At 38.5% G+C, this 24,429-nt stretch overlaps 2 protein-coding genes across 2 annotated transcripts in view; both read left to right on the top strand.

The window, feature by feature from the left end:
- The window catches only part of LOC119795018 (glycogen synthase kinase-3 beta-like), a 30,161-nt gene extending 19,354 nt beyond the window's left edge, over positions 1-10,807 (top strand). Inside the window, exons 3-11 of the mRNA XM_038302822.1 lie at positions 1,598-1,699; positions 1,802-1,885; positions 2,529-2,639; positions 2,777-2,907; positions 3,591-3,795; positions 3,884-3,979; positions 7,083-7,269; positions 7,389-7,466; positions 9,607-10,807. Of these exons, the coding sequence (XP_038158750.1) occupies positions 1,598-1,699; positions 1,802-1,885; positions 2,529-2,639; positions 2,777-2,907; positions 3,591-3,795; positions 3,884-3,979; positions 7,083-7,269; positions 7,389-7,466; positions 9,607-9,668 (1,056 nt within the window). The 3' untranslated portion in view covers positions 9,669-10,807. The remainder of the gene's footprint in view (positions 1-1,597; positions 1,700-1,801; positions 1,886-2,528; positions 2,640-2,776; positions 2,908-3,590; positions 3,796-3,883; positions 3,980-7,082; positions 7,270-7,388; positions 7,467-9,606) is intronic.
- A 3,518-nt stretch (positions 10,808-14,325) lies between these two features.
- zgc:91910 (uncharacterized protein LOC445276 homolog) lies at positions 14,326-24,313 on the top strand. The gene is made up of 4 exons (XM_038302880.1): positions 14,326-14,429; positions 18,903-19,053; positions 19,296-19,410; positions 24,279-24,313. The coding sequence occupies exons 2-3, from the start codon at positions 18,919-18,921 to the stop codon at positions 19,389-19,391; spliced, it is 231 nt and encodes a 76-aa protein (XP_038158808.1). The 5' UTR covers positions 14,326-14,429; positions 18,903-18,918; the 3' UTR covers positions 19,392-19,410; positions 24,279-24,313.
- The last annotated feature ends 116 nt before the right edge of the window (positions 24,314-24,429 follow it).

Consider the following 24,429-nt stretch of genomic DNA (forward strand, 5'->3'; position numbering starts at 1 on the left):
GCATGACATGTTGGTCATTTTGCTGTTAGCATACACAAAACGTGTTGCACAATGCTTGCACACTGTTGCATTTTTATCCACAGCTTTCTTTCCGCCGTCATCGTAGGTCACTCTAAATGCAAAGCGGTCCCATACAGCAGACCTATAAAGTGCTGCTGGCGCGTCTTCCAACTCCTGTTCTTTCCCACTCGCCATACCCACACAATTCTCCACAACAACTGATTTTTTTTCTGTTACACCCGGCTACACTGCTTCGTTTCTTCTTCCTGTTTACTACTGGTGGTTGGCTTTGGTCGCAGTACTGCCACCTTCTGCTGTGGAGTGTACACGCTTCGCCTATGAGAAAAAGGAGCAGCGCATGAACCGAACGCAACACACGCGAACCGAACCGAGACAGTGGAACCGAACGGTTCCGACGGTTCCATCCCTAAAATATATATATATATAAGAACATCAGACTGTAAAACATGGTTGTGGTACTGTGATGCTCTGGGGCGGCTTCATTACCTGAAATAAGTCCACATCTGAATGCCTGAAGAACAACAAAATGAAGACTTTGCAGTGGCCTAGTCAAAGTCCTGACGTTAACCCTATGTTCAGGCTGAAGGATGACCTTAAAAGCTGGAAACGACCAATGTAGCTGAATTGCAGTAATTCTGCAAAGATGAGGAGATATTATGTTTCGGGGGAATATGGAGCAATTATTAATATTCTGGTTATTCTGCTTTAAAATGGAAAAAGTAAGGTCATGTTTTTGAGGTTTCTGAATTCTAATTCACTCTGCAAACAAAGATGTAGTTTATCTGTGACATGGATGTGAAATTAGGGGTCAGGGTCGTCTGCTAGGGTAGGAAATGCTGTAAGAGATCAGAATATAATGATTTTTTTTTTTTTATTCCTTTATTTAACCAGGAAAATTCCCATTGAGATTAACAATCTCTTTTTCAAGGGAGTCCTGGCCAAGGCAGCGGCAAAAGATTACATTGCAAATTACATTACAGTTTACAATTACATCCATCTATAATTAGAAATTCATAAAACAGTTACAAACCATAGATCTAATTTCCTAAACCTTTGAGCAATCGTTTAAAATGTTCGATTGGAATCAAATCCAATCCAATTTAAGCCCAGAATAGGTATAAGAACTCAGCGGAAGTCTGTGAATAAAGTGGTTTTTGGCGGCGTACAACCGGCTCCACTTTTAGTTGCATTTACATTTAAGATGTGTGGGTTTTCTCCATGAATGCATCCACACTGCAAAAAATAGAAACCTCAATAAGTTATTTTTTCTTAAAATAAGTGAATTTTTCCTTGAATTGAGGACGTAAGTAAGACACTTTGCCAATGGAACAAGACAATTTCCTTTTAAAATAAGAAAAAACTATTTTATCGTCTTATTTCAAGTAAATATTATCTAACTATCTTATTTTAAGAGTAAAAATACTCATTCCATTGGCAGATCATCTTATTTACCTGCTCAAATTAAGGGTAAATATACTTAATTTAAGAATTTTTTTACTTATTTCTGGATTGTTTTTGCAGTGCAGTTTGGTCATTCCCATCATCTCTCTGTCTGGTCTTCTCTAAAACCCGGCAGGTTATTGGGAATGGATCATTCGGAGTCGTGTACCAGGCTCGGCTCATCGACAGCCAGGAGATGGTCGCCATTAAGAAAGTTCTGCAGGATAAGAGGTTTAAGGTAAGGCTGTGATCTGGAGTTGATCTCTTTGTTCGTTATGAAATTTTGTCTGATCTGTAACTCTGGGAAAAATGCTTCCTCATTTGTTTTCTTCTTGTACAGAACCGAGAACTACAGATCATGAGAAAGCTGGACCACTGCAACATTGTCCGCCTGCGGTACTTCTTCTACTCGAGCGGCGAGAAGGTACCTGTTCCTGATGTGGAAGAACTTATTTCCTCTTAGCTTATTTCTCACTGGACATGTCTGGAAGAGATTTAAGAATTTTTCCAATGTGGATCCAAACAGAAAAAAGAAATGAAATTATTGGAAAACATATTAAATCAATCTTTTTTTTTTATCTCATTCTTTGCAAACTATATCCATCTTCCTCCAATATCCAGATCTCTTCTAATCATCGTCTAAAACCTGGTTCTATGATAAGATCATTAGCTGAAAAAACAAGGACATGATAGATGCATGTTTGTATTCATGTGGTGGAAAAAATCTTTCTTTTGAAAAAGGGTTTACACTGGAAGTATTTCTCAAAGTAAGTGTATTTGCTACTTTAAGCAGGTAAATAAGACAATCAAATGAGTTTTTTACATGTAAAATGTGACAGTTGGATATTATATACTTGAAATAACATAATGGAGTGTTTTTCTTGTTAGTTTAGACATAAATCATCTTATTCTATTGGCAAATTCTCAAATAATCTACTTGCATTTACATTTTTTCTGTGTGTTTTTGGAACAATAGAAGCTTAAATGTTGCAGAAAGGATTAGCTGTAAACAAATGGATTTAAAGTTTTTATATAAATCTGAAAGTACTTCTTTCCATCCTGCTCAGAAAGACGAGGTCTACCTCAACCTGGTGATGGATTTCGTCCCTGACATGGTCTACAGGGTTGCCAGACATTTCAACAAAGCCAAGAGCATCATTCCGATCATTTACGTGAAGGTACCGTCCCACCGCTCTGATGTTTGACTCTTTCTGCTTTCCGCTGGTCCTGAAGTGTCTCTGGGAACCAGATTTAGCTGCAGTCTCTTTCAGAGGACCCTCAGCAGCATGTTCTAGCTGTATTTTTACCTCCTCAGGTGTACATGTACCAGTTGTTCCGCGGCCTGGCTTACATCCATTCCCAGGGGGTTTGCCATAGAGACATCAAGCCCCAAAACCTGCTTGTTGATCCAGAAACTGCCGTCCTGAAGCTGTGCGACTTCGGCAGGTAAGCTGCAGGATTGGATTTCTACATCGTTGACATTCGGCTTTCTGAACGGATGTCTTTGATTTGGCAGGTAGATGCTTGTTAGCCTCGTGAGACCATCCTGATCTCGCAAGCTTTCAAGGTTTCACTCGCAGATCAGTCTGGAGACTCTCTGTTAAAGAAAATTTGGAATCGTTCACCAAACGAACGTCCAATCAGCGTTGACTTTGAGGCGGGTTGAGGTGTGACGCAACGTGAAGCGCGACAGTTCAGTCTAAAGAACATGGCTGCTTCTGCCGATGAAACTAGCGTTAGCGTGGCTATCGAGCACGTTTTATCGGAATTACAGAGTATTTCCTCACTGAAAGAAGAGCAAAACACTGCTCTGGAGGCTTTTCTCAGAGGAAAAGATGTTTTTGCTCTTCTCCCGACTGGTTTCAGCAAGAGTTTGATCTATCAATTGGCTCCTCTTCGTCGTCGCTCTATTAGTACGTCATATGCTTCGTTGATCTGATTGGTTTATTTGGCCCGTCTATCACCAACATAGGCCAATCAGCTAACCAGTATTTTTCGCCCCTACCCAAAACTACTTCAACGGAAGGTTTCCAGATGGATATGCGGAGCAAATCCATCTGGGGGAGTCAGGTTAGATGCTTGTACCGCGCCTGCTTTAAATGTTTTTCCATTTCTGTGGTTCTCCTTAGTGCCAAGCAGCTGGTTCGCGGAGAACCCAACGTGTCGTATATCTGCTCTCGGTATTACCGCGCCCCGGAGCTCATCTTTGGTGCCACAGACTACACAGCAAACATTGACATCTGGTCGGCCGGCTGCGTGCTGGCAGAGCTCCTCCTCGGGCAGCCGATATTCCCTGGAGACAGCGGCGTCGACCAGCTGGTGGAGATCATCAAGGTGATTCAGTCTTTGCAGCTCTGCATCCTTTCTGGGATTCCTGAAATGTTTCCTATACGATCAACATTGCTCTTGTGTTTGTGTTCAGGTGTTGGGAACGCCAACGAGGGAACAGATACGAGAGATGAATCCAAACTACACTGAGTTTAAGTTCCCACAGATCAAAGCTCATCCATGGACCAAGGTGATTAAAAAACTAGAAATATTAGCTGATATTTCTGTGGAGATGCAGGCAGCAGGAACCTGAAAAGTAGGAAAATATCTTAATGTTTAAAAGTTGTATGAGTTCATCAATTCATCAGTTCCCAAACATTTCAGCCTGTAACCCCAAAAAACCCAAAGATACACATTAGGGACTTCCTAAAAATACATTTAGTTATTTCAATCTATACATATTAAAAAATATAAAGTGAAGTAAGCTAATTATTTGTAGAAAATTTGATTAATTTTGTAATTTTTAATTATTTGATAGGACATTAAACATTTTTATTGTTTTTTTTGTAATTTAATAGTATATTTATTATTTAAATCGCATGTTAGATAAATACATATAGTTAATTTATACTCTGAAAATGTGTGGATTTCAGAACAATGTTATAAATAATACAAAATGTTGGTTCTTTATGTTCTTTTGCGAGGCAATGTGCAGTAATTCAGGGTTTCCGCGGGTCTTTAAAAATCATTAAAAGTCATAAAATTATTGCTTTTTTTTAAAGTAAGGCCTTAATTGGCATTAAAATGTATTAAATATGATTATCATGGCTTTCTAAATGCTTTATTAATTTAATTTAATTTTTTTTTTTAAATGCGTTTATAAAAACAGTTTGCCAGATATATTATATTGCGATGTATTTGTGCGGAACTGCTTCCGGTTGATCTGAAAGGCATGGAGGCCCAGAGAGTTGAGCAGTGGGGGCGGAGCTAAAGGTGGCAGTCAGCTCATCTCTCCTTCAACCATTCAGCAATCAGAACCAGCAGGTGGAGTCTTTAGCACACATTGGAACAGAGCTTTACTCCATTTTTAAAATAGCTCAACCTGCTGAGGAATCCCAGGAAGAACATTTCAACACCGGTTTATAAATCACTCATCATGAAACACAAAACCAAATCATCGCTCACCTCAAACATTAAAGGTTTAAAGTACGTTTGACCCAGACAGCTCTTTACTAGAACTGATTTAATCAGTTTCATAAATGCACCATGAAGACATTGAAATAAAGATGATATTTTTGAACACTTAAAACTTTTGCTTTTAACAGCTTTCTGTTTTAAAGGAGCATAGACATGTTTTATGACATCCTTTAAATGTTTACACTAGTTACACTAGCTAGCAGGCTAATAACAGCCTCAGCGACTCCCATTATCAAGGGGTGGAGCTTGTTTTCCAGCTTCAATGTGCGTTTTTTCTGAGCCATTACAAGGCTACGCCATAAAGCCTGGAACTCAACGCTAATCCAGACATTTTGAATTAAGAAAGCTTCCTGGATGGGAAGCGAAACGTCTTGAAACTTTGAAAACAACAACAGTGGATTCTCTCTTAACTTTAACTTTTTGGTTTAGTTTACACCAGTGGTTCACTTCCTGTCTGCATATTATTTATTTTTCTAAATACCAATAAATAAATAAAGCCCTTTTATTTATATTTTTGAATAACATAGGCATGATGTTGTGCAACTATCCAGAGGGTAAACAAGAAGTGATGGGGCAAAGTAAGTTTGCTCCTCCCTGCAAAGTTCAAGATCCAGTGTGGAAAAATGCTAAAACATTTGATTTCAAAATGGATGAAACCGAAATGGAATAAAGTCTGAAGGCTGTGAAGCTGTGTCGCCATCTGGCATTCTGTGAAACCACCAGCAGATGGCGCCACATCTGTTTACGTCTGCTCAATTCACCCGGTGCTGGAACCTGATTTAGGCTAAAAAATGACTAAACACTATGAGGACGGATGCTTGGTCTTTTTTTTTTTAAGGCATATAAAACATGACTTTAAACCTTTAATCTCCTTTTCCTTTGCGTTTTAAAGCAGTTATCTTCCAACAGCTGGAATATTGCTGCTGGAGCTCTGTCACATGTGTTAGCAACTAGTGTTGACAAGTTAGATTCTTTGTTTCTGCATCAAACTCAGTCATTAATGTTGAATTTGTCAAAAAAAAAGATTATCTCTATTTGGGATCCATTCATTCTGGAAAAGGTTCTCTATAGGAGGATTAAATTAATCAAATTGTACTATTAATCCCAAGCATTGGATTATAATTAAAGCCGCACAAATTGTACAAATCTAAATGTTGTTTAGTTTTCCTCTTGATCTAAAGGTAAATGCCCCTGCTGCAAAATATGGATAAAAAAATTGATTTATTAATGGAATATTTTATGATGTTTCCTGGAATCGTTGTTTTTGGTGCTGTAGTCCTCATCACCTCCCCAATTAATCAGGAAGCATTCTTTTTTAAAATCTCATCACTGTTAAAGTTGTAATTTCTCCTGCCTATAGACCTTTAATGAGGTTTGGCCTCAAGATTCTGCATCTGCTGCTCGCTCAGTAGAGCGATCATGTCTTTAGGAGCATTTTCATGTATTTTATTGGTTTCCTGATGCTTTTCATTCTTCCTTATACTCGGTTTGCACGGGGGTAGCTCCTTGTGTTTGTTGCCAAGTAATCTTTACCTTTGAGTCATTATTTTTGTGTAAATGTGTAAAACTGAATTTCATGGTTATAGCGGCCAAAGTGGACTTTTAGTTTAAATAAATAGAAATTGCTTAAAAATGCTTAAAAGGACAGATAATAATTTAATTTGAATTTCTAATTTCATAGATGGATATATTTCATGATTAAAATGATAAATATTTTATGTACAAAGTTAAAAGAATAAGAATTCATGGTTATAAGGTTACTTGGATTTTGGATTAAAAAATGTGTACCGTCGCTTTAAGGACGGACGAGCCGGCTTCCTCATTGCAAGGAACCGTGGAAGCGAACAGTCTTCTTACCTGTTGCTCTTCAACTTTATGACACTTTAAACCATTTTATTCTCATCATAGGATATTTTTGTTAAATTAATGTACGTTTTGTAAGCTTTAAGAAGAGCACTAAACTTCAGTTTTCATCTTCAAGACGTTGTGGAGTGGATTTATTTCAGTTACATGGACATTCACAGTGGAAAAGGTAACTTTGGTTTGGAGAATATCAGCGTAAGAAATGGCACTTTCCTTGCGGTCTCGCCAAGATCAAACCTCTTCAATGGTTATAGAGACAACCTGCTGATTTAAACGGTGCTCTTCCTCCGCAGGTGTTTAAACCGCGCACCTCCCCGGAGGCCATCGCTCTCTGCTCCCGGCTGCTGGAGTACACGCCTGCGTCACGCCTCTCCCCGTTAGAGGCCTGCTCTCACGCCTTCTTCGACGAGCTCCGCCAGCCGAACACGCGGCTGCCCAGCGGACGAGAGCTACCAATGCTGTTCAACTTCAGCACCACAGGTACGTGCAAACGCTGCTGAACTGTTTAAATCTTCTGTTTTGATCTCATTTTCTCCTGGCACGCCGATCATGTCTCGATTAGCATCTGAACTTAACAGGAAATCCTTTGTTTTGTGCAGAGCTCTCCATCCAGCCTCAGCTGAATTCGATCCTCATCCCTCCTCACGCTCGTTCTCATACAGCTGCTTCCGTCCACGGTGGGAAACTTCTTCTACATCATCTAATTGTGAACTTTTATATTTTTCTCATGTTGCCACCAAATCAATTCAATTCAGTTTATTTCTATAGCGCCAATTCACAACACACGTCATCTCAAGATACTTTACAATCACCAGATCATCCAGTCAGATTGATTCAAAGTTTTCTGTCCAAGGAAAACCAGTTGATTGCATCGACTCATTGACTCTTCAGCAATCCCTCACACTAAGCATGCTTATAGCGACAGTGGAGAGGAAAAACTCCCTTTGAACAGGAAGAAACCTCCAGCAGAACCAGGCTCAGTGTGAGCGGCCATCTGCTGAGGCCCACTGGGGTTCAAGGAGACAGAAGCAGACATAGAAAAGCAGCTGTAAACACACAGCCAGGCAGATGAGCTCCGAGCTAAACCATGTCAGGGGATGAAGGGAGCACATCCAGCCAGATACAGTCAGAGAAACAGGACTACACTGGAAAACAGGCCGATCTCTAACCTTTATAAACAAAGGTGTTGATGGCAGCAGCAACAACGACACGTTCAGCAATAGTGTTGGGAATTGATACGATTTTCACGATTCCAATTCTGTGAAACAATGAACTTGATGCACGGTGACATTCATTTACCTTCACCTGGACCATTCTATTTCTGCCTTCCTCAGCGAAAACAGAAGGTAGTGAACGGGAGCTGCAGCCTCTGATCCAGCCAGGTTCCCCGTCTCGTCACAGTCATCTAAATCTAATGGAGAAGGCATCCGTTTAATGAAAAAGCAATACTGTACAATTTCAGGAAATAAACTCATCTCCCCCTGATTTAAATAAACGAGCGTCACCTTTCTCTCGCTCCCTGAACTGCGGAGCAACTTCGTAGCGTCTCTAATAACCCCAAAGAGAGGTAGGAAATGGGTTTATTTCCAGAAATGGCGTCTGATTTACAAGGAACCACATTAAGAGTTGCCTTCCATGCTGGTCGTAACTTTAGCTTCTGTCTGGAAGCATCAAAATCTTAACCTGACTCCGCCAGATGGATTTGCTCCGCATATCCATCTGGAAACCTTCCGTTGAAGTAATTTTGGGAAGAGGCGAAAATACTGGTTAGCTGATTGGCCTATGTTGGTGATAGACGAGCCAAATAAACCAATCAGATCAACGAAGCATATGACGTACTAACAGAGCGACAACGAAGAGGAGCCAATTGATAGATCAAACTCTTGCCGAAACCAGTCGGGAGAAGAGCAAAAACATCTTTTCCTCTGAGAAAAGCCTCCAGAGCAGTGTTTTGCTCTTTCAGTGAAGAAATACTCTGTAATTCCGATAAAACTTGCTCGATAGCCACGCTAACGCTAGTTTCATCGGCTGAAGCAGCCATGTTCTTTAGACTGAACTGTCGCGCTTCTCGTTGCGTCACACCTCAACCCGCCTCAAAGCCAACGCTGATTGGACGTTCGTTTGGTGAACGGCTCCAAATTTTCTTCAACGGAGAGTCTCCAGACTGATTAGTGAGTGAAATCTTGAAAGCTCGCGAGATCAGGATGGTCTCACGAGGCTATCAAAAGCACGGCATTCGTTAAAATGTACGCCATGTTGTGTGCGCAGGTGTTTCTGCATGTTGTAGAATTTCCTCCCACGGATGTTATTGCCACTTTGCAATGATTGCAAAGCGCCTTGTTTCCATCTTTCTCTTCCTTAAAATGAAGCCAAACTTTCCATCGCTTTGACCGCTTTTGTTTTCCTTTTCTAGACTTGCGCCTGGTCACATCGTACTTGCTTACTGAATGCCGAGTGCGTAACTTACGTAGAAAACGTGACGTAAGTCGGACTACCTGGAATCGTTAAGCGAGCTGCCAAACAGTGCCATGGAATTGGAACACACGGTTTTTGATTCTCTTCCCTATTCAGCAAACATTGTTGATCTAGTGAGAAGAGCACCGGAAAAACGAGGCAACGGTCCATTCAGGGATTTAAAAAGAACAATCAAATCTTTAAATCGATTCTTAAAGCCACAGGCGGCCGGTGCAGCGTTAAGGCGCTACTGCCAGCAAGACGAGCTGCATACGTTCTTGGACGTAAGATGGCCGCAGGCTCAGAGGACGGCTCGTTGAGTCGCCTGGTTAAATTTTTGTTCCTGTTTGTTCTTTTCCTCAGATGGTCCCGGTTCAGATTCATCTCACCACAGCTCGGTACCAGGATCCCTCAACAGCATCTGAAGCAGCGTGTCGCCGTCCACCTGCAGGCCTCTTTCTCTCGCACACACACACTGCTGCTGCTGCTGCTTTCTGTCCTCTAAATAATCTGTACAGTAAATCTGTTAAATGACTGTTAGCTCTGTAGCTGCTGGCGTGGAAACGGCAGGAGGTTTGATAGTGGGGGCTGGTCCTCTGAAATAGAACGTCTTCTTTTTTAATTAGCCTTCTGTGTTAATTTATTTGACTTTCTGTATGATGTGGCAACATAATATTATGATTTTTATTCCTCTGTGATTTTAAATCCCAGTTTTAAAGCTATGGACTGAATTCTGTCCGAGTGACACCAGAGTCGGGTCTGCAGGTGATCCGGCCTCTCGGCTTTGGTGCAAATAGAAGCACTAGCACCAGCTACGCTTAGAGATGCATTCCTGAAGCTGTTGTTGCCAGGCAACCGGCTGATTATATTAGCTAACTAGCTTCGTAGCTCAAAGATGTGATTCCTGAACGGCTTATTTTAAGACGTTAGACGGATTGAAGCTCAGATGGTTTGACTTCAGACAGTGGAAGTTTTTTTTCAGTAGCAGAGGCGTCTGAAAATAGATTAAAACGTAGAAATATAAACTAGAACCAATCTGGTTATTAGAACAAGTGATTTCCAGCTTTTAATGCAAAATCCTGCTGAGTATAACTCGCTTCGCTTGGTTTGCGAGAGCCAACCTGACCGCAGGTTGATCAGCGACTGAATATAAATCACTCAGTCGGTCTTTATTAGCCGCCTCAAAATAAGCATCTGTTGGTGAGCGCCCTCCTCTGGATGAGGGAGGGAATTTTTTCAGGTTGGAGAAGCGACGGCTCAGTCCAAACCCTCTCCATCCTCCAATGAAAGGAAAGGAGAAGCCTTCATCTTTCAGCAAAGCTTTGATCACAAATATCTGTTTGATGAAAGATTACGATTGTGGTTCTTATTAATGAGCAATAAAGAAAAGTTTAATCAGTCGACGCTCTAAAGAAATCTGAAACGAGTCGTTTCTGTGAAAACTTCTCATGTTTTTGCTCCTTATTTTAAAGGTTTTCTATATTTGAACATTATCAAAACACTTCTTTTTATTATCTGTGAGTATTACCATGTTTTCGGGGAGGAATTAAGCCAAATTATTTTTCTTTTTAGCGGTGATCTGAAGGCCCTTAAATCAAGCTGAGGAGTTTTTTTTATCGGAAGTGTTGAAGTTTTCCTGCTTATCCGATGGAATGAAAGCTGCTTTACGTTCAGTTCTTTTGACGTGCTGAAGATCAGGCAGATGTTGAGGTTTCTGGGAGCTGCTGTCTTTCTGTCTCACATTCGTTTGAGGACAGAGAATTGAAACTTTTAACCAGGAATTGAGAATTTAGAAACCCGGCGAATGTTTTTCCTTATGTGTGTCGGAGATTCTTCACGGCTGCCAACTGTTTTAGGGTTAGGAGCCAGATTTTAGTCGGAGCGCTTGGAAGTTTGTAGTTTTAGTATATTTGATACTCCGGTTCCATACGGACCGCCTGCTGTTTCTAGCTGCTGCCTGAGCTCCTCTCGCTGTTTAATTCACACATTAGGAGGAGAGTCGCTGCCAACTGGTTTCTAACTGGGAAGCTGCCAGTCTGATGAGGTCACATGCCCGCTTTATGTCCACACGGCGCTGCTGATCGTCCCCGCAGGGCGCGTCGGCGCTCAGAGCTGTCAGGATTACTGCGGCAATGAAAAAGCGTGAAAATAAAATAAAAACCCTGCAGGGAGGAATCAGTCCGGGCCGATTTTTTTCTCCTCGACTCTCAGAAGCCATTGATTTCTTCACTCTTATTGCACATGTAAATATCACTGATTTTATTTCTTTCCTTTTTATTAAAGACAGAGTCGGTTAAATTTGACCTTCCTCATTCTGTCGATGAAGATGTCTTAGTTTGTAAATACGTTTTTTTTTTCTCCACAATTCAAAATGTAAATAAGGAAAGAAAAAAAAATCGAACTGCCACTCATGTTTGCAGATGATGTTTTTCTCTCTCTGTCATTTTTTGTGAAAACTGTGAAGAAACTCTGCGGTTCTCCTTCCATCGGTCCTCTCCGGGTCCGTCCCGAGTTCTGAGAGGGTTCTGTTCTGAAAAGCCGTCTTCCGCTCTGATCCTACTTCAGATTAAACTCAACTTGACTGAATGTCGCTTGTTTTCTTTCCACCTCTTTGTCTGAAAACTTAAACTACTTATTTTTGTGGTTGTTTCCATTTATAATTAGATCTGGAGCATTTTAATTTGTAGTTTTATTATATTTCCAAACATTTTGAGGAGTTTTCTGCCACTTTTTGATCTGAAGAACTGATCCTGGAATGAGTTCAGATTAAGAGCTCTGACGCCTCTTTTTAGACCGATCGATGATATTTACGAAGAAATCTGGATCTGATCAATGTAAATAAAATCCAGCCTCTTTTTCTTCTCGGTCAAACATTTTGTTTAATAGTAATAAAGTCTGAAGGGTTTGAAATCTGAACCAAACCCATTCCTAGGGTCACATGTCCGATTTAAAGCCTTGATCTCAAAGCGTCCAGAAGCCATAAAACAAAATAAACTGTGAAATTAACATTTTTATCCTCATTAATCGAATTTCTAAGTTGGTGCGAGAACAAACGGTTTATCTTTGTCCTTTGACTCATGATCTTCAGTCACATAATCATAATAAAATAAATCATGAACCAGAAATTAAGTCATAAGATTATTGAAACCGAGGTTTAACCCAATCATGAGACTTTAGCAAGAAACATTTAATTTCTTTCCGTTTCTATGCAGACATAGAAAATTATCAGATTTCCAGATGATGTAGAGGCCCTCTAGAAAAAAAAAAAATGTTAAACATGGACATATTTTAACAGTTCTGGGGCGATTGAAGTATTTAAAGCAGATTTTTGTTTTGCACAGTTCTGGATACGTATAGAAAATGTGATTTTCAACTCTCAAATTCGATCACTTTTGTTTTAAATAAGTCACAAGAGCATTCTGAGCACTTTTTACTCTTGTTTTCTACTAAAGACGAATCAAATCTGACTGTCTTTCTTAAACAGTCCTTCATTTGTAACCTCCTGACGCTCAATAGCTAAATATTGCAATAGGCAGCGTTATCTGGTTTTTTAAATTAATTTTGTAGTTGATTACATTGTTAGAAATGGACCAAAATTTTAAACATCTGAAATATTAATATTTGTTTAGCAGATTAATCTGCATCGAAGGGAAGCGGTTTCTTTATATTTCTTTGTCTGGACTTCTGTGTGGTTAGAGGTGAGATCAAATCACGCTGCTTCTAAACCAGGCGGTCAAATTATTCAAATCAGAGATCATCGGTTTGAGGCTCTGTTTTGTGTTTAATTCCTCCAAAGTTTTATTGTTTTTATTTTATTATAATCCAAGTTCTAAATAGATCCAAAAGAAGGAAGGTAATTTATTTTGGATGTTTTCTGTTCAGGTTACTCAGCTTTGTGAGCCTGAATGTTCATTTACCATGTCTTACCTGTAGAGGGCGTTGTTCAGACAGGAAGTGTTTTAACTAGCTCCTCTATCATCTCCCATTTGGATCAGAACCCTGCACAGTCTGACTGATTATTAAAATCCTGGGCAGTATTTCAGAGAAATGTTTCACATTACCTCAAACCTCAGTTTATTCTGATGAATCTGATGCTGACGTGTCGCTCGTTGTTTTAGTCTTTTCTTTTCCTTCTGTGATAAGCTGTTAATGTTGGACTGTTCAGGTGATGGAGAAGGTTGAAGGGTAAAGGGAGAGAAAAACACAAACCTGTCCGTCTCTGTTGTCTGTGTGTATGATATCGACTCATTTACTGTAATAAAGTGGTGAAACTGTGTCTGAAGCGTCTGAATCCTTCCTCATTTTCTTTCCCATTTCATCGCTTCTCCACACTTCAGAACCTGATACTTCCTGGATCATTGAATGAGGATCACCTCTAGGATGCCAGGATCCAGTTTTTATTCATGGAAGCAATTAGAGGTGGTGGACTCATAGTAGCTCAGCTTTCCTTTTTTCCAAGGCAATATTCATTCCAAACATTCAGGATTTAGGGAAATAGCTGAACCACGTTCCTGGTCTGGTTCATCTGTTCTCACATTTCCACCAATGTCGAAGAAGCTGCATTGATGGCAGCACGCCTCTGAAGTTGATCCTGATTTTATTTTACTTTTTTCAGATTTAGTCAACTTTTATGAGCCTCAATTTTGTTGATTTTGGTTTACTATTTTTTTTTAGTACATCTTTCAGACAGTAAATGAACATTTCTATTCTATAAATGGCAGCAGTGATCAAATGCAAACAGTGTGGGAGAAAAAAAACAAATTTTGACTTTATGAAGCCTTTAAAAATTGGAAATAAGCAGTACGGATCTTTTCATACCACAGAATATTAGTTACAATATTCCTAACAGCAGCTTCCTGCATGTGAGGCATGTGCACCTGTCTTCAGAGGTAAGCCTTATAAGAATATAGTGATTTTATCATATAAAAGTAGTCATTCTGTTATAAACTTTAGTGATATAAGCTTGGGCTCTTTCACAGCTTTACATATAATTGTTGGATTAAAATCTACTAATATTTGCAATTAAATTTATTCAATATATGTTTCATTTCACTAAGGAAACGTTTTTGTTGCAGTCCCACCTCTGACCAGCAAGGGGCGCAGCTTATTGCTCGGATTGCTAACCCAGAGCTCAGCATTCATAGAAGAAGAACAAAGAAGGGAGAAGTCGGAGTTGACTCTCGAAGGTAATTCTCGCAGTTTATTGGTTTTTCTTCCACTTAAAGCTCTGTTTATCGTGGTTCAGTTAGAAAATCACCTAGAAACTGACGGTTACTTTTCAGATATGATACTATTTTGTTATAAAATACGTTTTAGCTGAATGAAACTTAAGCGCTGCTAAGCTAGGAGCGCGTTAGCATCAAGGCGACGCCGGCGGCTTGGAAGGAAAAAAGCTCAAAAACGTGGTAGTTTGTTTCACATTAAACGTTAAATTAACTTTTACAGATAAATACGGCTTTAGCAGACTGGGTCTGAAGCGGTTGATTTATATTGGTAGTAATTAGCGGGTTTCTATTTCGTCAGTCGTCGAAGCTAACTAACTAGCTCTGACGATGAAGTTCGTATCAGATTTGTAGCTTAATGACTTTCTAATTAAATTTAATATTTTAGTCAGTTGTGCGGCTTTTGTAATAAAAAGTCAAATTAAATTAAGAAATTTCCTCTTAAAAACGGAATTTGAAAATATTTACATTTTCAGCATTTATATACTTTGAAAGTCTTCTGATATTCCAATCGATTCAAACAGTCAATACTTCTTTGATAATTACAGCTTCAGCTAATAAAATTATTACATTGAACCAATGTTTTTAAAATGAATATAGAAACGTTTATCATATGTTCATCTATAGCTAAATGTTATGTTGTCTAATCTCTGATAAAACTCAAATTAAAGATTAAAAGGCTGTATCATACGGAAAGTTAAAGGAATAGTACACCCAAAATATGATTAGCCTTCATTTTCTACTCACCCCCATGCTGAACAACACTCTGGAGTACTTTTCTGATATCTCAAATGCATCTGGAGATCTGGGAGGCTTCTTGCTGTCTGCTGACATTCAAATAATGGAGGTCTATGGTGCCCGAGGCAGAAAGGTCCATAAAAGTCCACAAAAAACGTGTCAATATTCCTCCATACTGCTCGTCCAATGTATTCCAAGTGTCCTGAGTGGGTAGCGTCCAGAATTTACTCGAAACGAAGTCATTTAGAATGTTTTTAGAGCATAAACAGTAGTGTATAGGATTTCCTAAAAGCGCGTTCACGAGTCTACGGAAACCGCGGCAGACCAAACCAGATGCAAGTGCGCATTCAGCTCGGCAAAGAACTCATGTTCTTCCTCAACACTGAAGTCCTCAGACATTTTTCTTTCGTTGTTTCTTTCTTTGCACAGGTAAACAGCACATTTCTTCTTCTACGCTTGCATTATCAGCAGAGCAGACGCTGAATGCGCACTTTCATCTGGTTTGGTCTGCCGGCTTCCGTAGCGTCCTGAACGCGCTGGCGCGCTCTTTCAGGAAATACTATACACTACTGTTTATGCTCTAAAAACATTCTAAATGACTTCGTTTCGAGTAAATTCTGGACGCTACCCACTCAGGACACTTGGAATACATTGGACGAGCAGTATGGAGGAATATTGACACGTTTTTTGTGGACTTTTATGGACCTTTCTGTCTCGGGCGCCATAGACCTCCATTATTTGAATGTCAGCAGACAGCAAGAAGCCTCCCAGATCTCCAGATGCATTTGAGATATCAAAAAAGTACTCCAGAGTGTTGCTCAGCATGGGGGTGAGTAGAAAATGAAGGCTAATCATGTTTTGGGTGTACTATTCCTTTAAGTGGAAGGAAAAAATATGTTTGAAAAAGGAGTAAAAGCGACATTATTGAATGGATTGTGGGCGGGGTCATTTAATGGCAGCTTCAACTGCAGCTTGAGTCCATATTTTATGTCAGAATAATCTCAGCTGGGCCTTGGGGAATAAAGGAACCAACCGTCGCCCAGTGGACCAAGATCATCCTCTTCGGTCAAAGTGAATTTTGCATTTATCTTGGAATTAAAGGTCCAACCGTCTGGTGATATTTCTTGAGGTCTGATGTGATGTTTTCCACAGTCTGTCGTGAGTTTGGAGCCATTTTTTTCCTCATAGGAATGGCCCGGTTTTCAGGTTGAAAGTTAGTAGTGCCGGGAAATATTGGAGCACTTCTTGCTGAGCTGATGAGCTTTACACAAACGCTGATTAGATTTTTTTACAAGGATTCGGCACCGATTCACTCTGTATTCAATCATTGATTCTTCCCCTTTCAATTCCCATAGAGTCGGTCGCTAATCTCCAAGGTTTTGACTATTCAGAAGTTTTAACCATACTTTAAAGGAACATATTTTCATTTTCTGATTTTTTTTTATGGTAGTCTGTGTTCTAATTTTTGCATTTGTCCAATAAACCATCACTAGCACTCTAAACTACGGAAGAGGATTAGGGCCACTGGGGAAAAAAACTATTAACTAATTTTTAAATTTTATTTCAGTTTAGTATGGGGAAAAAGTGAGAATTCCGACTTTTTTTCTCAGAATTCCGACAATAAAAAAATGTCAGAATTCTGAGATTAAAGTCAGAATTCTGACTCTTTTCCCATACTAAACTGAAATAAAATTTAAAAATCACTAAACACCCCTGTGTGTAATGGCCTTAAATCTTAACCCTATCTTGAGTCAGGTTACTGAAATATTTCCTTTAGATGTAACTCTATTTCAATCAAACTAGTTCTTAAATATTCGGAACTAAAATGTATATCAATTGGAAACCTGCAAGTTAAGAAACATGGTTTTGTTTTTTTGAAATGAGGGAAGATAAATTTAGTTTTGAATTGTCTGCTTATTTTGTAACAGTTTAGTTTGTGCTGCCAGAAAAATAAAGATATTTATTTTTTCCCCGACTTCATTAACACTGAGTTTATTTGATTACCATGTTGACTACTGACATAAAAAAAAACATTAAATGTTTTTTTTTTTGTTGTCCATATCTAAATCAGGGCTTGATGTTAAGGGTTTTTACCACTTGCCCTTTGGGCAAGTGACTTTCACGTTTCATTTGCCCAGAAACATTTTTTTACTTGCCCAGTATAATGTTTGATAAATATAGTTCCTAATATTCATTTTTGTATATATATATCAATGAAACATGTTTGTTTTTTAAATGTTTTTTTGTAATTCAGTATTTTTTAAGCTTCCAGGTTCCTGGTATGTATCTGCATGCGTCAGATAATGAACTCAAGCCTACATTACCGTGTTAACATGCTTTTCAATCCTTCCTGCACATTCTTTTCAAACTAAACTTTGCTTTAAACTGTTGTGTGCTGGGAAAAATATAAATTGTAATGTTATAAAATCTATAAAAAAAACTTGAAAGGGTTAAAAACTTAAGATAAATCACAAGACAGAAGTCAATGTCACAAATGAAAAACTTTTATTTTAGAGTCATGGTATATTTATACAGGATAATACTATTAATATAATGTGACTTTTCAAGAGAATCATTATACATAGTTATTTTATTCAGGGTTTCCACAGTCTGACATCATTTCAGAATTCCCTGACAAAATAAATGCAGCAACAAGACAATAATAACATAACAGGTCACCAATCTAACATGTTTAGCTCTATAACATTTAAATGCACCTCTCCAATGTCTAAGAGAAAAAAATTTTATGAAATTTTTTTAATGTATGACCTGTACAGAAGACTGCCACATGATAATCATATTTACACTGTGCGCATGGCATACATTATGCTAATTTTCCTAATCCCTGAACGATGATTTTTAATCTAGGGTTATCTGGGTGGTGGGTGAAATGGGTAGAGGGTAAAATAGATGGTGGGTGTGTTACTGTACATACATTTTTTTTTTGCCTTGTGGTTGTTTTGTAGTCTGCTAACTCAAAAAAATGTGTCGGATTCACATCAATTCCCAAAAATCCCGCCAACTGGCTGAAAATCACGCGAGAATGTGTACAAAACTACAAAAATGGCGCCGGCAACGCTTCTGGGTCGTTTTCATTGAATGTCAGTGATTTTAAAGTAATTTTGATTGATAAATTTATTTATTTTTTTGCGATCATTGCACTTGCACGGCGGGAAAATGCAATGAAATTTGTTCTCTCCCAACAATAAAAAATACTTGCCCCAGGTGATGGTTAACATCGAGCCCTGTAAATTAATCTTGATCTGAGCTAAAGTTAATTAGAGGTAATCCAGGTTCTTTACTCTTCATCATCACAGCCTTTTTCTCCACGGTTTTGATTATATTACTTTATTTATGCAGTTTAGTGTTTACTAATAGGATAAATTATTTATAATTGCTGTTGAGGTCATCTGTGTAGATTAAGGTTTACTTTTAGAGGTTTGACCCTTGGTTGGGATTCAATACGTCGCCTGCAGGCTCCCATTTTTCATGCAGCTTAAAGCAAAAATGGCCGACAGCTATGCTGCTTTTAGTTCAGCTCCTTTTTTTACCATCAGAAATTAAACTGCTGTTTTGTCTGAGAATGTCTCAGAGCTAAAGATTAAAGCAAGTTTAGGTTCTGGAAAAGGGTCTAGCCCTTTCTATAAAGACTGTATTGGAAAATGGCCGCCTCTGAAACCTTTGCCCCTCCTCCTGCAGGTTGAAGCTGAGAGCCATGGCTCGAGGGCAGCAGAAGATCCAGTCCCAGCAGAAGAACGCCAAGAAGGCGGCAGAGAAGAAGAAGTCTCATGGTGCCGACCAGAAAACAGCCGCCAAGGCAGCACTGGTCCACACCTGCCCCGTCTGTCGGGTTAGTACCAACAACTTCCTCTAACTCATCAGATGGAAACTTTAAAATTTCTTTAAAATGATTTTGACAAAACTTTGCCTTTTTATATAAAAGAATATCTCTTTTAATTAACTTATCTTGGATGCATTTGAGCTGAAACCTTCTGGTTTCCGGATGGTTCCTTCTCTCTGTGAGCCACACGTCTGTTCTGGTTCCCATCATCATTATAATGCTCCTCATCTTCCTCTTTGTTTTGTTTTCAGACGCAGATGCCAGACCCTAAAACCTTCAAGCAGCACTTTGAGAGTAAACATCCCAAGTCCCCCATGCCGCCTGAGCTGGCCGACGTCCAGGCATAAAGGAAAAACCCGAACCTGGGTGAGTCGTCTGAAGCATCAACTCATTACAGCCTGATTTAAAACGGCAAACTTTTATTTGTTTACTGTAGTAGTTTTTACATGACATGCGAAGCAAAACATGTCTCTTGTTAGACTTGGGGAAAAAGTGTATATTAGGGTTGTCATGTTTATAAAATGTAAAACTTTATACCACAGCATCATTTTATTCAAAGCAGGGTTATTTCTGGTTAAAATCCACACAAAAAATACAATATGACAAAGAGTACTTCAATTATTTTATTAGTGTCTTAAGTCACTGGAGGAAAGACATAAACAGAAATACAATTAAAAACAGTAACTGTTAAAAAATAAATGACAAAACAATTAAAGGTTGCTTTTATCAAGTTAAAAAATTTTAAACATTTAAATTTCCCTTTGGGGTCAATAAATTCATATGTAGGTGATTATGTTAAAAACAAGTGTAATTTAATTCTAAAACAATAAATAAATAAATTGGTGGAATAATTTTAACAAAGTTAATTTTATAATTGATATATTCCTATCTAATTATGTTATATATTTTCAGTTCTCCTTTAATATAAATAATGGCGTAACTTTGTTGTTTTAAACAGTAGACCAGATAACAGCGACAGCACTGATAATATTGCGTATTAGTGGTGCAACAGATCACAAAACTCACGGTTTGGATTGTGTCGCGGTTTTGAGTCATGGATTGGACAGTTTTTCGGATCACCAAAATAAAAAAGACTATATATCCTGGGTACTTGTGGATGGCATTAAAATTATTTAAAAGAGCATTAAAAACATTAAATTGGAGTTGTTGATCATTCCTGTATAAACGCTGGATTCTGTCACTAAAGACTGTTTAAATGGAGCATTGCTAAGTGGTCATACGGCTTTTTCGTGCTGCAGCGCCCACATACCGTCATTGGCTGCGTCCGATTGTCCGCCCTAACTCCTAGATTCCTCTTTTACTATATAGACTTCAGAGATGGGAAGTAACGAAGTACAAATACTTCGTTACTGTACTCAAGTAGATTTTTCTGATATTTTTACTTTACTACTTATTTTTATGGCGACTTTTTACTTCTACTCCTTACATTTTAAAAAATTGGCTCTTTACTTTAGTTTTGAATCATTTCAATGGAGTTACCGTTATTATTTTTCACATCATCAATACCAAATTCAATCTAATTGGATGGGAATCTACGTTGCATTTGACGCACCACTACAAGATGAATCGACAGATTCGGCGGTATTAATTGGCGGCAAATCATTGCAGCTTGGTGGCAGTGGCGTTAGCATAGTAGCATGGACGACGAGATGATGGAAAATGACCACAACGTAGATCTAGTCCTATTGGCAGACATCCATTTAAAATGTAGGCAACGGCATGAAAAAAGTGGTTTCTACTTTTACTTTATACTCTAAGTAAATTTACAAGCCTGTACTTTGTTACTTTTACTTGAGTAAAGAAGTTTAATCAGTACTTCCACTTTTACCAGAGTATTTTTTAACTCAAGTACGGAAAGTGAGTACTTTTGCCATCTCTGATAGACTTTATAGTGACCTCAGTTAACTGACCATTCGGACAGATGATCACTACTTTTCGCTCCCCGTTGGTCACATAACTCCGTCTCCCTGCGCCATCTTTAACAAATCCCATGATGCTTTGCGAGGAGAGCTCTCCTCGCAAAGCTCTCGGGGATATATTTGCTTGTCTTGTCTTGACCACGGATGATCACTACTTTTCGTGGTGCACTGTGGGAAATTTCGAGTCGACTACTTTTTCAACCCCTAACCACTATATAGTGCCCTATAAAGCCGTTGGTTTGCCCACCACCCTTCCTCCAACATCGTATTTTACAGGGAAGCCATGATGCTCCCATACATGCAACCTAAAGGATGCAGGTGTTTTTTTTTTTTCTTCACGCTCCTCTCTTTCTCCGCCACTCTGCTTTACTTGACTGGATTAATCAGGCAATCTTCACTTAAACACGTCTCTTTTATTTAGAATGGTTGACCAATCCGCTGTTGCGTAAAAAAAAACCTGGATAGAAATCCAAAAGGATCACGGACCATTAATGATCCGTTGCACCACTATTTTGTCCGTTACCGTTTGTTCAGTTAATTCCAATACATTTGCCTATGATTATTGTACAGCTGCACCTCTTTTATTTAGTAATCAAATAATCCATTTATTTATTTTAGACTACAGGGATACTTTTAGTATTATAACACTTCAAATTAAATATTAAGAATATAGAAAAAAAATACTTGCATTTTGATTAATTGCAAAACCAATTATATTTTACTCATATTTTGTTTAAAAGTGTTTATTTGCTGTTTGAAGGTTATTCTTTCAGCCACTTTAAAGGTACACTATGCAACCGGTGTTGATTTTCCAGCGAGGCTCCCCCCAGAGGGCGAAAGTAAAAGTGGAACACATTAATTAACTGAAAAATGTTGCATAGTGTGCCTTTAATGTAACTGTTAGATTACCAAAGCAGTTATTTCAATAATCGATTAGACATTCATTCCGTAATAAATCAATGTTCTCCATTTTCTTGTCAGTTTGATAAATGCAGTAACATTTTACTGAGGTACAAATAAAAAATTAGTTTATACGAATACATTTACAGATTATCTGGTTCAAGCAAAGGAGTTCAACAGCAGCTCTTTATCATTTCTTCCTTGTCATTTTGTCTAATTTTTTTCAGTGATGAACTGCAGCAACAGGGTCTGATGCTTTTTTTTCTGCTCTTATTGTTAGTTAGCTTCAGTCTCGCTCCATCATAACCTTTTTTTTATTAGCTAAGTTAGCCTCCAGTAGCTTTAGAACTAAACAGGAGTGAAGGGAGGTGCACTGCTTTGTTTATAATCGCAGCCTTTTGCTGATCAAAACTGCAGGTGGTTCAAAACTGTAACTAATTGAACCCAGTCGTTAGAGATTCTGTGCAAAGACAAAAAAAAAGCGTGTTTAAAATTCACTCAACTTGTTTTACAGAGTTTAAATGTGCTTAAGTGTTGGTGTTAAGTCAGTGAAACATTGCTAGCAATGCAGTATAGTTTTTACAATCATTTGGACCAAATGTTATCTGAAATGGTTATATTCAACTCTGTAGGTGTTAAAGCATTAGCTTAGCATGTAGCACCTGTTAGAATCTAGATTTCAAACTTCCAGCTTTATCATGGCCCAGGGAGGGGGGTCTGTGAGAAATTAATTTAGACACAAATGAGTAGCTTCATATTTTCAAATTGATGCATGTATTTATTTTGACAACCCTAGTATATGCTATATCACTGCCATGGATGCTTGTGGGAAGCAATTCATTGTGGGTTCAATCAACAATGCCTAAAGATTATTAGAACAGTATGTGATCCATGTGGACAGAAAATTACTTTGATTGCGATTTAAATATTAAATTGAAGCTGAATGAATGTGCTTTAAAATTCATCTTATTGCATAAAAATTTCACTTTGTCTAAAAGCATTTTCAGTGTTTGTGTCGGACATCCACAAAACCTGAAATCTATAAACGTATTAGTGTAGCATTTCTTGACACATTTCTGCCAAGGGCACCGCCATATATGCCTTAGTTAATGTACCTTAAAAAGTCAAATTCCAAAAATTAAAGGGGAATGCCATTTTTTTTTTTTTTACATTCGCTCCTTGATTTACGTTGTTCTATTCACTCATATGAGTCTTGTGTCATTTTGAGCTGTTCTAAAGATATTCCGTTAGGTTATATCCAAGTAACGTCTTCCTATGGGCAACGACTTGAAGGCACAAACTAAACTGTTCATAATTTATTCTTTATGGTACACCAGCATACAGAACATGTAGGCCAATCACTGACATCCACTGTTATATTTATGTTTTAAAAACAAAGCAGCAGTGTATATGACGTCATGGAGTCGTAACAGGCGGCTACGCTCTACCCCTTCTATTCATTCTAGCTAATCTGAATCGTTTAATTCCATTTGGAGAGCGAGATTATCTGTGGTAGCAGCACTAGACATCTTCCAGGCATGTGAGGAAAACTAGCAGCAGTTCAGCGGACAGGATATAGTCATACACGCGCTGCTTTCTTTTTAAAAAATATAAAGAATCTAACCAGGGATGTCTGGGGGACAGTGATTGGCCTACATGTTATGAATGCTGGTGTATAAAGAATAAATGAACAGTTTAGTTTGTGCCTTCAAGTCGTTGCCCATAGGAAGACGTTACTTGGATATAACCTAACAGGATATATTCAGAACGGCTCCAAATGACACAAAACTCATGAGTGAGTAGAACAAGATCGAATAACATAAATCAAGGAGCGAATGTAAAAAATACGGCGTTCCCCTTTAATTTTAGTCCATGACGAGTCCTGCAACATGGTGGCGTCCTTGTCAAAAAAGTTGTGCTAAATATTTTACTTCTATATTTTTAATAGTAAAACAATCTTGTAAATGAAGTTAGTCTGGTTCCATTTCCACTTCAAGTCACAGAGGAGTCAAACACAGATTTGCGTTGGATTAAACTTATTGAAAGGGAGGAAGACATGGACTCTGATCAGGAAATGTCCAAATTTAGCTAATAGCTGCAGGTACCATAAATGTTAGTCCACTTTATTCTCATACATTATCAATTGACATGAAATCTACCAAATTGGATCCTTGAAATGTTTGTAAAACCATACTTCGACTCAGTGAATCTGTGTTTGTTTACTCTGCTACAAAATGACTGAAATAGACTAAATGTATCTTCAGATTTAAGTTCAATTCTGCCCATAGAGCAAGGTTGATGTAAGAGAGTTTATCAGAGGACACATTCACAACTTTTTTTTTCCTTTTAACTGTCATATCAAAAAGTAATAAATTCCTTAACCTTTCCTTTCAGATTCACAACGACCGCGGACCAATTACTGCGTCGCCTGAAGGATACTAACCACCACGGGACTAGACAGTGGAGGAAATGTAGATATGGACCGGGCAGAAAGACACCAGCAAGCCCCGCCCCTCCCTGTTTTAAATCTTATATTTATTATGTG

This window comes from Cyprinodon tularosa, unplaced genomic scaffold, assembly GCF_016077235.1.
Source record: "Cyprinodon tularosa strain WSP-4 unplaced genomic scaffold, ASM1607723v1 ctg5, whole genome shotgun sequence".
Lineage (NCBI taxonomy): Eukaryota > Metazoa > Chordata > Actinopteri > Cyprinodontiformes > Cyprinodontidae > Cyprinodon > Cyprinodon tularosa.